Source organism: Colias eurytheme, chromosome 16 (genome assembly GCF_061535395.1).
Source record: "Colias eurytheme isolate Ceu_HAF_F1 chromosome 16, ilColEury1 Martin Lab GWU primary, whole genome shotgun sequence".
Taxonomy (NCBI): Eukaryota; Metazoa; Arthropoda; class Insecta; order Lepidoptera; family Pieridae; genus Colias; species Colias eurytheme.
The window spans coordinates 6,250,363-6,266,572 of record NC_142995.1 but is presented as its reverse complement, the minus strand read 5'-3'; the positions used below and the strand labels follow the sequence as shown (position 1 = coordinate 6,266,572).

The 16,210-nt window shown below is 31.4% G+C and overlaps 2 protein-coding genes across 2 annotated transcripts in view; one reads left to right on the top strand and one right to left on the bottom strand.

The window, feature by feature from the left end:
* Positions 1-4,936: 4,936 nt before the first annotated feature.
* LOC149901857 (G protein-coupled receptor dmsr-1-like) overlaps positions 4,937-16,210 on the bottom strand; it is a 45,549-nt gene continuing 34,275 nt past the window's right edge. The window contains exons 3-7 of the mRNA XM_090110749.1: positions 10,942-11,100; positions 10,072-10,208; positions 9,326-9,428; positions 8,219-8,799; positions 4,937-5,603 (exon numbers count right to left, since the gene is read on the bottom strand). Coding sequence (XP_089966875.1) covers positions 5,582-5,603; positions 8,219-8,799; positions 9,326-9,428; positions 10,072-10,208; positions 10,942-11,100 — 1,002 coding nt within the window. The 3' untranslated portion in view covers positions 4,937-5,581. The remainder of the gene's footprint in view (positions 5,604-8,218; positions 8,800-9,325; positions 9,429-10,071; positions 10,209-10,941; positions 11,101-16,210) is intronic.
* On the top strand, positions 12,727-13,870 carry LOC149901858 (uncharacterized). The gene has a single exon (XM_090111115.1). It carries the CDS (start codon positions 13,129-13,131, stop codon positions 13,864-13,866), a length of 738 nt encoding a protein of 245 aa, XP_089967241.1. The 5' UTR covers positions 12,727-13,128; the 3' UTR covers positions 13,867-13,870.

Sequence of the window (16,210 nt, the reverse complement as noted above, 5' to 3'; positions counted from 1 at the left end):
CCGCAACATTGTGATGGGCCAAAGTAAATAAGTAAAAAAAAAGTAATTCATTTTATACGAATACCTTTAATAAATAGAAGTTAACCGAATGTTGATTTCTTGGTAATTCTGAAAATAAATGAAAATTCGTACAAAGGTATTCCGTACCCTGAATAAATATTATTATACCGAAATTTATAAGAGATCCTCAAACACATGGAAGAAACCATAGGACCTAGGTTATTTACTTATAAACAATTATTAGATATTGAAAACACCGAGGTTAAAGGGATTAAAGGACTAAATGGGTTCGTTGCACGTAGTAATTATAATACATATTACCATGACGATTATGATAAATAATTTATTCTGGCGTATTTTATTGAGCAAAATAAGTGTGCTTCATAAATATTTATGATATTTTTATAGCAAATAGCTGCATGCAATTCTAAACTAAAACAAATATATGCAAATTGAGAAAATGTACAAAGTTTTATCAGTTAAAATGTATTTTACATGATAGGTATCAGGTTTACTCTGTAGGTATTGCATATCCTTATCTTTACTGCAAATTATCAAGTGGTTCCTTCCGACGGATAATTCTAAAGGTTAAAAATAATTACATAAATAGATAAACAACTTTCAAATGAACTCTATCCATTCTTAACAGAAATTCTTTCGTGGTACACAGTATATAAATATACCTAATATTTATTCTGTACGATTGCAAAAATAATATACTAACTTCAAGTAAGTAATATTTGCTATTGCTCTTGTGTTATTATTGAGGCAAGATGATCAGTGAACGAGTCGTACGTGATTTTCAATTATAAGACATTAAAACAATTAATTCTGATTATATTCATCTCACCCATAATACCTTAATATGGCGGAGAGTGAAATCACAATGAAATTTTATACGTATAGGTACATTGTTATATATTCTGCTACTTCTCAACTTCCGGAGCCTTCCTAACCACTTCCAAAGATAATGTTTAAGTTAGAATCAGACTGAATCATTTAAGAATAAAGGCTTGCTCAATTGCGTCTGTGTTAAAAATAATATTTTTGAAATAAAAAATGAAATTAAATAACTCTAACATTAGTAACATATAGCTAGTTAACGACTATAGTCTAGACTGTCTGTAATTAAAAGAATGAAATCCCTAAGGCCCTGAGGCAACAAATCCTAGTTTAATTTTATTCATTTTAAAACTCATATACAATTGTTTAGCAAGGAACAAAGCATATAGTCCGGGATACATCGCCCATTTTTGCAAGTGATTACTATCAAGCTAATTTTTCGTGAGTAGCTTTATTTTGATGAGATGCCCAATAATTTCATGAACGAAACTCTCGATTGCGGTAGCTTACAGAGGTAACAAGGATAAAATTTTTTGATTTGACGGTTCTCAAATATTTATTACGCAATTTGTAGGACAATATGTCTGTTGAATTATATAAGTATTAAATTAGTGAAAATAAAAAAATCAGCTGGTTACTAATCATTTATGATGATTTCGTTATCGATACACATTGGAAAGGGGGACTCTTTGATCAAACCATAGATTTGGTAGGACAAATATTTTTTCGAATAATTTAGATAATTATCTTGACATTGAACAAAAAAAAAACATTCAGTTAGTAATTAATATTTGAGAACCATCAAATCAAAATATTTTATCCTTGTTTCCTCTGGTAGCTACCACAATCGAGAGTTTCATACATGAAATTATTGGGCATCTCATCAAAATAAAGCTACTCACGAAAAATTAGCTTGATAGTAATCACTTGCAAAAATGGGCGATGTATCCCGGACTAATAGAAAATGCTGATATTAAACCATACGCTTTTTCATCAAAATTTTCAGGACATTTAAAATAAAGAATATACAAGAAGATACCTAAATAATTTCATGTACATAAATTAAACTTTCAGAAAAGTACAAACACTATGAATCAACTCACTTTTCATACATATACAATTAGAGTCGAATGTCCAACGGCTAGGCGACAAGAGTCGTCCTTCTCATGTTAAAAAGGAATAATAGTGTCGTTGGAAAGGAAAGGTAAGGTGGCGAATTTCAAGCACTCTTATTCGTTTATCTAATTTATACATTATTGCTTTACGTTGACCCTTTGGGGAGTGACCTAAATACGATACAGCCCATAAACAGACCATTTTATTAACGTCATTATTGCCTGGCTATTTTTAAATACAGATAGGTATATTTAATCGTTCCCACTGCCGGAGCCCAGGCATCTTAGGAAGTTCTAGACTTCCAATTAAAATAAAAATAAAAATAAATTAAGAAATCAATCTTTACACGCTCGTAATCTCGAAATCCTTTTAGTCTGAAATCGGTTATTATTAAATACTACATACTATAAAACCTGCAAATAAAAAAAACCCAACGATAGCTTTTGCTTTAATTACTATTATGTCACCTGCTTTGTGTTGTGGCTGCCTACTCTAACATAAATTGGGGTTGAATACAAACTTTAATCGGACGTTGTTGTGGGCAGTGCCTAGCTTAAAGTCGACAGAACTAAAGGTGTAAATTTAATTTATCTCTCTTCACTGGATGGTAAATGACCTTACAACGCACAAATGGACTTATTTCTTTGCTTCCGGGAACTTAGAAAAGATTAACATGAGCAAAGTGACCTTTCAAGATGAATTCGATTCCATTGCTCAGTTTTCATCGGTGATTCTTATAAAATATTAAACTTCGGATAACAATATTGCACCTTCGCCCCAAAGAGTATCTAGGTATAAATTACAGTCCACCCTTCACCATAATTCTATCTTTATTTAATCACAGTTAATACCAGTTCTGTTCAGCTACGCAGGCATGAAAACGTATAGCAGAAACATAGAGTTAATTTTTCATATATAAATTTATGAAATTAAATGAAAGTATTACAGCTAGTATTCAATAGTTGAACACAACCTTCGTGCAGGCGTAGGTATGCAACTTTTTATTTTTACTCTTACTTAAACTCAAAATAAAAGCCTTAGTTTAAAATTGGACAATATAATATTATTATTTATAATATAATAGAGCTTTCGGTTACATGAGATTTCATAATAATATTACATTACAAAAATATGAGGTTATTATGGATGAATGGGAATATATTTAATGATCCCCAGTTTACGTAGGAATAAAGTATCATAACAAAGGCAAGTTATAAATATACATCATTTCTTATAATAACCAAATATTTGTTACTGAAATATAACAAAAATAAACGAAATAAGTTCAGTAAATTATATTTTCGTTTAAGGTCAGCTAGATGATATTACAATGGACACATTGAGAGCCCTAGCAACTAAAGATTAAATACAAGGTCATGAGCTATCAAAAGAAATGGTTGATATTATTCTTTTCAATAGCCTGATTATATAAGCTTTTGTGAGGGTTCAACGACATTGTATGGAATTGTATGCTTTTGAATTTGAGAATAATATTAAATAATTTCTCTTGTTTTATTTCTATAAACATTATGAACAACCACACTGCTATGGCTTCCTAAACATATCCAATCGTAATTTGTTTTCACCATATGTTTCTATTTATCTGGGGAAGGGTCGCAGTAACACAATAGGTGTTTTTGGGCTTTTGTTTGTTTTGACAATAAAACTCAACATATAAATATAATACGATTTTACTAATAAATAATTAATTAGTAAAGGTGTTACTAATAAAATTATTACCAAATGTAAGCTGATGAAGCTATGATGAGTGACATATTTCAAAAAGGGAATACTTAATAAAAGTGCTCAAACAAATTTCAACATTTATTTTCTTTCTTATCTTTATTTTTTACGTATTCGTTGACATGGAGACATCTTATACAAATTATCAACTAGGTTTTTCCTGCTTGGATAGCGTTCTCTCGAAGCAATTTATGAAATCTATTTTTCTCACAAAGCAGAAAATGTAAAAAGATTATTAGAGTTTATTTATTCCATAAATTATTTTTATAATAATAATAATTGTGTTTTTGTGTTGGAATAGGAAATGCATCGAGAGTACGTAATTTAGGTACATGTTTATGTACATACATAATTATATTTAATTGGTACATAATTTCCAATATTCTAACAATAAATATTGTACATCGTGAATATAAATATTATCACAAATTATTATAAACTAAAGCTCTGTAAGAAAATAAAAACGCGTACTCAACTATTCGAAACTTATCTAAGTATTATCTTAAACACACTAGAAATGAAAACATATATTATAACCCTACAATATTATTTTACAAACATGCAAAGTGTTTAGGATTATGTCTTACTCAATAAAGAATTATTCGTATACAGCTTATTTAAAAATATAAATCTTCTTAAATAATCACACATTTTCTTCCTTTTGCAACGACTAGAAACTACTTGCTTAGTTATTATTATTAATTTTAACCAAGCTAACTCAGACATCAATTATGAGAAAAAATGGTAACCAACAAATATACTTAATTTTAAGAATTACGATTCAAAAACAAACATATTTCATACTACCAAAACATACTAGAATCTAGGGAACATACACGCATATTTACGATCGCACAGTTATTTTCTCCTTTTTTTTTCGAAAATTACAACGGTTTTAAATTTATTTTGACAGTTAAAACCGATGTCAGTGATACAACATCCAGGTTTTTGTGCCAACTTGGCAAACAAACTATAAGCATTATTATTCATACCCAATTTAGCTTGTCGTTACAAAGACAACCTTATCTATTACTTATTTTTTAATAAATATATTATACTAGCTTACGCATGCTTTAAATTGTATTTAACGCATTGCGGCTTATAAGTACAATATGTCAACTATTATACAAAATTGTAAAAAATGGAAAGTATTAAATTAATAAATAATATGTTATTGTATCTACAGGAACTAAATAGTATAACCATCATAGTATTATTATGATTTACTGCCAAATTTAATTAATTTAATTTAGATTTAATCGATGATTTAAGAAAAACGAATTAAGATTATAAATAACAATCGACAGTAGATAAAATGAAGACCGATACGACATAACAAGTATTCTTATTAGGTACCTAGCAACAATTCGAAAATAACTACGCCTTTTTATCCTTTCACATGACATTCTAGCTCATTAATTTTCTATTGTGCTTGGTCATAGAATACCATTTTTGTAAACAATAGCCGAACTAATGGAGAAAACGTATACCTACACTATACATATTGGATTTTAGTGTGTGCGCTCACAATGACGCATGAATCGAGACGACATTCATTAACTCATAAACTCTCTTCTATATCACTGTTTGTGTCCATCATATAGTCTTACACTAAACTGTACAATACCCAAAAGTTCAAATTTTTGCGGAATAACAAATCACTCACATTATTTCTTAACATCATATTCATGTGTATAATACAAAACTTAAAATATGTATTTACAAAAACAATGCACAACTCATAAAAAAATCTTAAATCAATTAATTCACATAAATCATTTACACAGCTATTTTTAACACATTCACTGTTGAGTATTTAACAATATCGTCACAGGTAATGTTCACACACAACGGGAGCATTACCCTGCAAGGCTCGGCCTCAAGGTACTGAAGTTTTTGCCCTGAAACAAAAGAGAGTCATAAGATATCTTTAGAATAAAGATGTATTAATAGCCCGGTTATTTGTGACATTGTCAATGCGAATATGATACCTATTTGAGAGGCTATTGTCTTAAAAAATAAGGTTCAAGGTCCTTGTAAATACAGGGTGTCCCACTATTGGTATACTAAGCGCGAAGGAACTTGTAGTTTTGCATACACTGATCACGTAAAAAATAAATTTTTTGCTAAATTTTTCCTGAAAATCCGTGTTTTCTTCTCTAGCTTCGCGCAGCCGGCATATACCGCTTCTCTAATATGAGCATTTTATCTATGAAAACATAATCTTAAACGATAGCTCACGTGCTGGTGGCAAAGTTGGGCGGCTCGCTTGTTATGGGTGTACACATAGAGTTTTAAGAATTCATCTATATGAAAAAAAAATGCGTCTGGAATTTTTTAATTATTTTTTACGTACTCAGCGTATGCAAAACTATAACCTGCTTTGAGCTTAGTATACCAACAGCGGGACACCCTGTATAATGAGACTATAATGAGAATGATTTAATTTAAAAGGGGCCTGTCTCTTTTGCCTTTTAGTTATTTCGGCAACGGAAGACGGAAACAAAGTGGTGATTAGGGCTGAAGTTATATGTTTTGATTTAAAACTTCTGCAATTGTTTTCAATCCCAGTGCGTCTCTCATTTCCAACTTTCCGCATGACAAATCTCAGAATTTAACATAATATAAAAACTATCTTTCGTCTGTTAAAAAAAAACTTGCTGTAGCCTATAGATAGATTTGTTAACTATTTAGATTCACAAAGAAGTGATGAAATCGGTCGTAGCACTCAATTTTCCGTTTATTTTCCTATCCACTTAGGATCGAAACTACCGAAGCAGATTTACTAGACAAAGGGATCGGGTTAGCTAGGAAGTACTTATACAAAATTGTATATATTTAGTGTTAGTTACTAATTAAACATCCTAATTATTTTTAAAATAAGTATAATAATATTTTTTTCTGTAAAGTCGGTTTACTGACGATAGTTGAACGTGACAACGTCCGATTGTGCTTCTTTGTCGCTCGTTCCGCGCTCTCGCTTGCACTTCAAGCCTTACATGGAACGCCTCAGAGCGAGGTAACGCTGTATGAGTCATGTTTTTTCGTGCGTGCAATCGGCTCTATCGAATTATAAGACGTTGTCACTCAAAAACATTTTCTTATCGTTGTTACCCTGTGTTGTTACCTGCCTAAAAATGACTTATTTAAATAACAATAATAGTGTGTAAGCAATTTTCAGGATGGTTTACTGCGGAGTAATTTATCAGCAAGAAGGGTAGATGAAATTCGACAACTTGTCGTACCTTATTCTGGGTTCTTTACGAGGAATTTTTCATAAAGGACCAACGAATAAGTGACAAAAGGAGGGACATTCATAACCTATTTAAATTCTTTCTTCATCCATCACTTCTGGATAGTTTTAATAATGTTTTTCTTTATTTTTCACAATTAGTTTCAATTCGCCATTTGATAAAGACTACAGAAATACTTGCTCCATCCTTCAATATAAATATAAATATTGAAGACACGAGGAAGGAGCAGTTAAAAAATATAAAATTAAAATATTTTAGTTTTTGCAAGAATTTAGAAAATTCGTCAAATTTTCGTTTCAAGTGGAAATGGTCTTTTTATATATTTATGTGTTTCTTTTTTTTAAAGAGGATCTTGACTTTTTGCTTAATTGAACAATATGCTGATTCTTAATCACCTGAATTAACCCGCTGAAGCTAGAAATATAAAATTTAGACGTTGAATTTCTTTAATGATAAAATCATCCACTGAGAGAATCTTTAATATTCCAGCCTTGTTATAAGGGTTGAGAGGGTGTTTGTAAATCCGCAGATTTTGAGGAAAGCCCTATAAAATCTGGCTCAAGGTTTTTAGCAAACAAAAAAGAGCAAGAGGGCAAAATGAGAAATTAAAAGTTGCGTTAAAATATAATTTTAAACAAAGCGCTGGAACTTTTACTTTCAAAATTTCCAAGTACTTTCACATAGCAAAGCAGGGGCATTTCTAAATATAATAATAATTTAACTATAATAACATAATTCAATAATCAAATAGCACAAGCATATTTGCCTTGAATCAATAAAAACGTGTAAATTTTTCAATTTCAATTAGGCACGAAGTTATGATACTTCGTAACATTCTACTAAGTACATGCTGATTAAACAGACTTGCAATCACATTTCCACATAAACAAAAAACTATGTAAGCTTCATGTTTGCAATTCATGAAAATAATCTTCGTATTAAATGTACGATTTACTCACATAGTAACTCAAATATTGGTGCTCTGCTGTAGTTATCTTTTTATCTTTTCCGTGTACCTGTAGGGAGGAAAATAATTTCTAAACTAGCTTCTTCATTATAGCATATTAATTGAATTTATAGACTTAATTTATATTAGTTACATAGAATTTGAGTGACCATGCTTGCAGAAATCCATTGAATAGACGATCTCAATATTTTTCATTATGACACAAAATACGTACTTGATTTCTTCTTGACTGGTGCATCTATATAAGCGAAGTGAATGAAGTGTAAAGCAGTAGGAATAATGTAGGTATACTAACGTATTCTCCTTGTGGGTGTCTGAGTGAGAAGCAGTCGCCGGAAGGAATCTGCCGAAGTGTTTCTGCAGTAGCAACTGTCGGAACGTTTGCCGGAACTGCCGTGACATCGAGCAATACAAGATAAAGTTTATCGCTCCATTCAACAAGGCGAGGAAGTCCATCAATTCACCGAATAATCCGTAACAACGTTTAAAGAAACACGACCCCAGTAATCCACTCATAAGGCCCAAAATCCCCTGAGGTAATTCCGTCACCAGGAAAAGCAATAAAACCGCAAGCAGCATTTTAGTTGTTCTATCCGTTCTCTTATCGGCTTTGTGCTGTCTTTTGACCATTTTCTCGGCAGCTGGACAGGCGCTGTAATTCCTTAAATTCTTCTGATGTTGATTTGCATTATACAATGCTCTAATTAGCCACATGCTTATAACAGTCAGGATCGAACACGGTAACAATTTTATGAGAACAGAATGTACCCAAAAATTGGTTTGATATAAACTGCCTTGACTGTTAGAATCGACGTGGTACACGATATCAGCATGGCCATTTGTGTCACTGATGTTCTTTGTGTGGATGTCAAACACCTGCCGAATAAAAGAAATTGAAAGCATTCGATGATAATTTACATACATTGTATTTAAAGCAGATGCATTCCATTTTGCGAACAATTATAATATTGCATTAAGTGCAATAGCAACTATATGATAGACTGTGTCACAGCTTATTTAAGTCCTTGTAATATTTTTGAAGTATTCAAGTATACAATTTACAATTTGAATTGATAAAACAACACTAAATCTGTATTAAGTCACAGTGTGACATCTTCAATCTCCTAATTAATTTATGAAGCGAAACATAAATTTTACGTTTAATTTTCTCATACTACAGCTACAGTCTTTCTTTTAAATTAAGTTATCACAGTTCGGTCATCTTCTCATCTATTTAACTAGAACTTATAGCAAAAACTTTAGCGCTGAGTTTTTTAATTTAAAAGATGAGCCCTTTCCTTTCATCGGGAATCTATATCAATAGCCAGTTTAATTAAATTCTTCTCACTATATATTTGCGAATAAACAAAAGAAATGCATATTTCTAAAGCAATGGTCTCACCATGAACGTGGGAATGCATAATATTGGCGGTAGAATGAAGCTGCTCAAAATGGCCACACTGCAACGCCTCTCCGTACATAAAATATGGCTTCTATCAGAGTACCTAAAAGAAAAAAATCATTGTTATGGGCCCTTAGTAGGTGAAAACAGCAAAATGGACTGTTTTCTATGAGCTATAATTGAAAATATTGAAGTTTTTTCGCAGTGAAATTTATAATATGTATTACAGAACGTATGTGTGATGGGATGACTGTTTCCAAAACACGATTGGAAAAATTTTGCTCGATAAAAAAAAATCCTGAAGTTACCTCTAAAATATCATATAAATTCTCATTACAACCGTATTTTACGATAATAATTCGTATAAAATCACAAATACATAGGTATTTACCTTCTCGATTTCGTGACTGTTTTAGATTTAGAAAATACTAAATATTTTCATTCACTTTTTGATAAAAATGTGAATGGCGCTTACGATTTTCAGTTTCGAGCACGTTGATTCCATACTAAACGCGGACCCCCTCACCGCTTACCTCAGGCCCGAATAGCTGAATTTTCGCTGACCGCCTAACCCCCCTTATACATTTTCTCGGTGCCTCACTTCATTATAAATCAAATTAATATTCCAAGAGAACAATAAAAACTTAACTCTTAACTTCGTCGTAACGGCTTTCTCTAGAATGAATTTTATGACAACTTTTTATATTCCTGTTGGAAATACGTAGAATAGATGCAAAAGCACTTACTTTATGGCGATGTATCTCCATATAGCTAACGAGAGTGTCAGGCATATTGAAGCGGTATGTAGTATTTGGGCAAAATGCATGTGAAATAAAAGATACATGGCCCACGAATAAGAAAAATCCAACGTCTCTGGAAGTATCTGAAATTAAAATAACAAATTAATATTTTATTCAGTACATAATTCAACAGTAGGTATATGCTATTTTTTAAATGAAATTTAATATTTGTCTTTTGGTTAAAATACCATATAGGTACCTATTTGTCTGTCTGATTATTGTTAAGTTTGATAGCTTTACATTTATAACTTAGGATTCATGAATTAATTCAGATGCGAGTTTCATACCACAAACAGGAACAGTGTTACTTATCTATTGCAAATAACAATATATTTTTATATTAAAATGCATATTAGAAAAATATTTAATATCTTAGTAAGAATTAATATAAATAAAATAGTTTACGTGCTCTTATTTTGTCGACCATGAATTGAGATTTATCAAATAAAAGTGGAAAAGTGCATGTCGTTCTTTTCTGGTCGGAGATATTAAATATTTTTAATATTTCATTTCCGTTATGCACAGATTGAATTATTCAGAATTCCTTTTTGAGAAAAATAATATGGAATTAATATCCTCTACAAATAGAAATTTCAATTATATTGTAAAAAAGCAAAACATAAGACACGATTTGTAATCAATAAAAATTGATAAGAAATATATTTAACTTGATTAAAGACGTTTCTCCCATAAGTCGTCTCAGAAGTATAAACCGGCTTTAAAATAATAATTCTACAAGTGACCACTTTTCTTTAAAGCTGCGCATAACAGTAGGTATAAACGCATTTCAATAAAAATAAATGCAAACGCCAGTACCAGGTATTTATAAATAGCGAAAGGAACGTATTCAAGCATGACGAAGACGTCAGCAACAGCCAGCCATTTCAAAAGGCGGTTGATCGGAGCGGCCGCCATGTCGCGCCGCGTCAGCACGGCCACGTTCATCGTGTTTGCTAGGACACCTATCGTACATACCTGGAACAAAAAATATTTTTGGAAATATCGTATCGTAATTGTAACCAGAAATACCTAATCATGATCATTGGGTATGTTACTTGTAGTGTATCTGGGTTTGGTGAATAAAATCTCTCGTATTTTCCTCTACGATATATACCTTGTGTGTAAGTTGACTAATACAGATGATTTTTAATTAATATTTGTAATGCTGTTCGCATGGTGTAATAAAACGGTTTCTCAAATTAAAATATAAAGAAAATCATAATAGAAAGAAAATCTCGATTGAAGAAAATATATATTGGAAAATAAGTACCTAACGAGTTAAAAAGATGAGTTTTCTTCAAATCAATGGGATAAAAAGTAAACTGCCTACGTATTTCTTCTAGGAGCTTATGGAATAAATTTAACAGATGTTGAAAATGTTATTTTATCCCTCGCAAAGGACTTATGAAGAGAACATAAACAAGTTCAAATGATTATCCGAGCTTTTCCACAAAAATGCTTTCGCTACGCAGGAAATATAGTTTGTAAAACTTAACTGTACTCTATTTATTTCAATAGAGTGTGGAAGTGTGGAGTGAAAGATAAAATAAAGTGGTGTTGGTGAAATAATTTTATTATAATTATTTTCGCTAACGCACAAATTAAATGCCTACTGCTAGAAAATGAATTGTTTTAATATATTTTGTGTTCATAAACATTTAAGGCGTATGTACTAATTGTTTTCAGAATTTCTGCCCTTTTTAGGAATCAATTAATGTTCCGAGTAGATTTAATTAAATGTTTCCACGAAAAATACCACAAAACTTTATTGCTTAGAGCAAAAAAAGAAATATATGTTTGTACAATATAACGTATATAAATCTACCTATTGAATTTCATATATATATTTACCACTAATCTTATTTTTAAAAAGAAACTGAATAAACAGTAATATTCTATTGCTATTGAAAGATTAAAGACATACAAAGCGTATGTTCCTCTCGATGTCTATCTTTCTGTTTCTTAAGCTTTTATTATTCAACGTTATCTTTTAGCTTCATTATTTTTATTATATTTTCTCCATAGTTAAGACAAAACAGCAGCAGCAATAAATAGAAAAATGTATTCAACTGGAATTAAAATAATTTATTCAGAAGGAATCCTTTCGTGCATGGAATATTACGTAATTAATTAAAACCAGAACCTAGAGCTAAAGCATAAATCTAGGGTAGAATCCTATTTTGCTATCCGTTGCCGGTATTTTTATATTAAACGGATATTGCTTTCAGTACGCTTTAGAATTTCAAATAAAATTGTTGAAAATAACATTTGATCCGTGAGCACTAGAATATAAATCTTCAATTAAAATATGTGTAAATAACGGCTAGTGACTGTTAAAAAAGCCTTTCTATAAAATTGAAACCGTAATGTTTTGACATTAGTTTTTTTTTGCATTTAAATAACAAAATTTATCAAAAACTCAATAGCAAAATGTATCAAACCGTCAACAACAGTAACGCAGTAGAATATCAATAATTTCGTCTTGTAACTACATGAAATGATGTCTAGGCACTATCATGATTACTATTAAGTCCAAAAAATATAATAGAATATTTCGTTATTCACGCTCTTAGTCATTTGTTAGGTGGTTTATATTAGATTCCGGTTCCGGCGCTTGTCACGTAAACATCATAGTAACCGACACTCCGAAAAAGTATTATAAATTAATAGTAAAAATCAACAGTGTTCACAAGAATTTACGTTCAAGTTATCATATAAGTGAGTTTGAGTGTGCGTAATAAATAGACATCACATATCCACGAAATATAACGAAGATCCAGGAAATAATAATCACGAAGAACCCTGAAAAACGTAAGAAATTACAACTCATTCTAACAGACAACTTGTCACTAGGACGAATAGACGTTAACTGTCAAGTGTCAACCACAGAGCAAGTAATTGTGTCAACTGTCACTTCAACAACTGATTGTGTCAACTTAAGTGTTGCCAGTAATATATATTAAATTTCCCCATAATCAAAAATTGTTTATTGTCATTTCACAAATGGAAGGTCAATTCCAACTTTTATTTGAGAAAATGAAAATCGAAATGCAGAACCAAACAGTGGAACTAACAAATACTATAATGGAAAAAATAGATGATAAGTTAAAACCTATTTTGGAAGAAAATAAAATTTTGAAAAATAAAGTAGAAAATTTAGAAAAAAGAGTTGGAAATTTAGAGCGGGAAAAGAAAATGAATAATATTATTATACATGGATTGAAGGAAGACGAGAAATCTATGCAAGACTTGCTTAACAACGTAAAAAGACATTTTTTAGATGAATTAAATTTTACTTTAGAAGATCGGGACGTTAATAAAATTTATCGTATCGGGAAAGGAAATAATGATAATAAACCAAGGCCAATAGTGCTCTCATTAGTAAGCGGATGGAGGAAGAGTGAGATTATGAAAAATAAAAAGAAACTAAAGGAATTATATTTAACTAATGATTACTCAAAAGAAACTTTAGAAAAGAGGAAGGCACTACAATCTAAGGTAAGGGAAGAGAGGGAAAAAGGGAACTTTGCCTACATAAAATATGATAAACTCGTAGTAAAAGAAAACCCAAACTCTAAAGACAAAAGAAAAAGAGAAACCTCGTATTCACCCCAAGAAGACGTGCAACCTAGGAAACAACAAACATTGACCTCAGCATCAACAAGCAGGAAAAATGCATTTGACATGATGAGGATTCGTTCTAACTCCTTTTCAACTAGCCCGACTGCAATGAAACAATAGCAACTAAGCACCGGTGATCGGAAACATCAACTAAATAAAAATCAAACTAACAAAGAAACGAAACAACCTCCCCCAAGCCGACCGGTCATCGTGGGGGAAAATGACCACGACCCTCTAAAGACAAAAACACTTACATCGGATATATATATAGCTACTTTTAATGCTCGATCACTACGAACGACGGAGAAACGCCTTGAACTCGAATTAGCCCTAGCAAACATTAAGTGGGATATAATAGGAATAAGTGAAATGAGAAGATATGGAGAAGGAATTAATGATTACGGAAACTATATCCTACATTATAAAGGTGAGACACAAGGTCAGTATGGTGTGGGATTTTTAGTTAAAAAGAATCTTACTAACCGAATTGATGAAATAAAGGGAATCTCTGAAAGAATAACAATACTAAACATAATGTTACCTTTAAATAAAGAAGAAAAATGGTCGATCATCCAGGCTTATTCACCACCTGAATCAAATAAAAAGAAGGACGTTGCAAATATTGAAAAATTCTACGAAGATCTAAGAATGTCTATGCAATACTGCAACAAAAATGTAATAGTAATGGGCGACTTCAACGCACAAATTGGAACAAAAATAAAAAGTGGAGAAGAGTATACAATAGGAAAGTATGGACAAGGCAAAAGAAGCAAAAATGGATCCAGATTAGTCACCTTCGCTTTGGAAAACAAATTTAAAATATTGAACAGTTTTTATAAGAAAAAGAAAACGAAAAAGTGGACGTGGATGTCACCAAATGGACAATATAAAAATGAAATAGATTTTATCATGTCTAATAATTCAAAAATTATCAAAGATGTATCCATCATTCACAATTTAAATTTCAATTCGGACCATAAAATGGTTCGTGCGACACTAACAGGAACACCAATTAAGAACAAAAGGCGATTCTGTACACATAACTCAGGAATTATTTGTACCGGAAATATCACTCAACTTATAAATAATCTACAGCAATTAACTAATAAAGATATAAACAGATGTCAACCGATCCAGGAACAATATGAAAAGCTTATAAACATACTGAAAACAGAAACGAAGAAAATAAACGTCAAAAACAAGAGATTCATTTCAGATGAGACAAAACAATTATTAGAAGAAAGAAGACAATTATTACAAAAGAAAGAAAAGAAAAATTACCGTCATAAAATATCTGAGCTTAGCAAAAAGATAAATCATAATATCAAAAAAGATAAGAAAACTAAAAGGAATATTACATTACAAAATTATATAGAGAAAACTGGAGGCGTAAGAAAAGCAATAAAAGAGTTAAATTATAAAAAACATTGGATGCTTAAAACTAAGACTACAAAAGACAGTTATACAAATAAAAGAATTGAAATACTTAAAGAAGCTACAAATTATTATAAAAATTTATACCAAAGCAAAAACAAAAATAAAACTATAAATAAAATAAACAACAGCGTTACTGATTCCGAACCCATCCCCAAAATCTTAGTTAAAGAAACGATTAGAGCAATCAACACGCAAAAGATGGATAAGACACCAGGAGCTGATCAAATAACGAACGAACTTTTAAAATCGACGACATCAGTGATTGCTCCTATACTCACAGATATATTCAACAATATTATAGATTCGGAAATTATCCCAGCAGACTGGACAAAATCTACAATAACATTGTTACATAAAAAAGGGGACAAAGGGGACATAGGCAATTATAGACCTATTAGTTTAATGTCTAACGTCTATAAAGTATTCTCGAAAATAATTCTATCTCGTATCACTGCTACGCTAGATGCAAACCAACCTAAAGAACAGGCGGGTTTCCGGAGTAAATATTCCACAATAGACCATATTCATGTTTTAAGGCAAGTTCTGCAAAAATACAACGAGTACAATAAAATTTACTATCTGGGTTTCGTTGATTATAATAAAGCTTTCGACTCCTTAGAACATGATTACATTTGGGAAGCTTTGAATATTCAGGGCATTCACGGGAAATATATAAGAATTCTTCAGAATGTTTACTCTAGAAGCACGGCCCAAGTCAGGCTTGAAAGTATGGGTGAAATATTTCCCATAGAGAGAGGCGTGCGGCAGGGTGATCCTATTTCGCCAAAACTGTTTTCAGCGGCTCTGGAGATCGTGTTCAGGAAGCTGCAGTGGGACTACGAAGGATTCTCAATTAGTGGTGAAATGTTGAACCATTTACGTTTTGCAGACGACCTGGTCTTATTCTCTGAATGTCCAAAGAGACTCGAGAAAATGTTACAACAACTGTCAGACGAAAGCGTGAAAGCAGGGCTCACCATGAATATAGCGAAAACAAAAATTATGACTAACGCTTCACAGGCCTATA

What these genes read in the sequence shown, in the direction of transcription:
- LOC149901858 (XM_090111115.1), top strand. Translation starts at nt 13,129, where the DNA reads ATGGAAGGTCAATTCCAACTTTTATTTGAGAAAATGAAAATCGAAATG.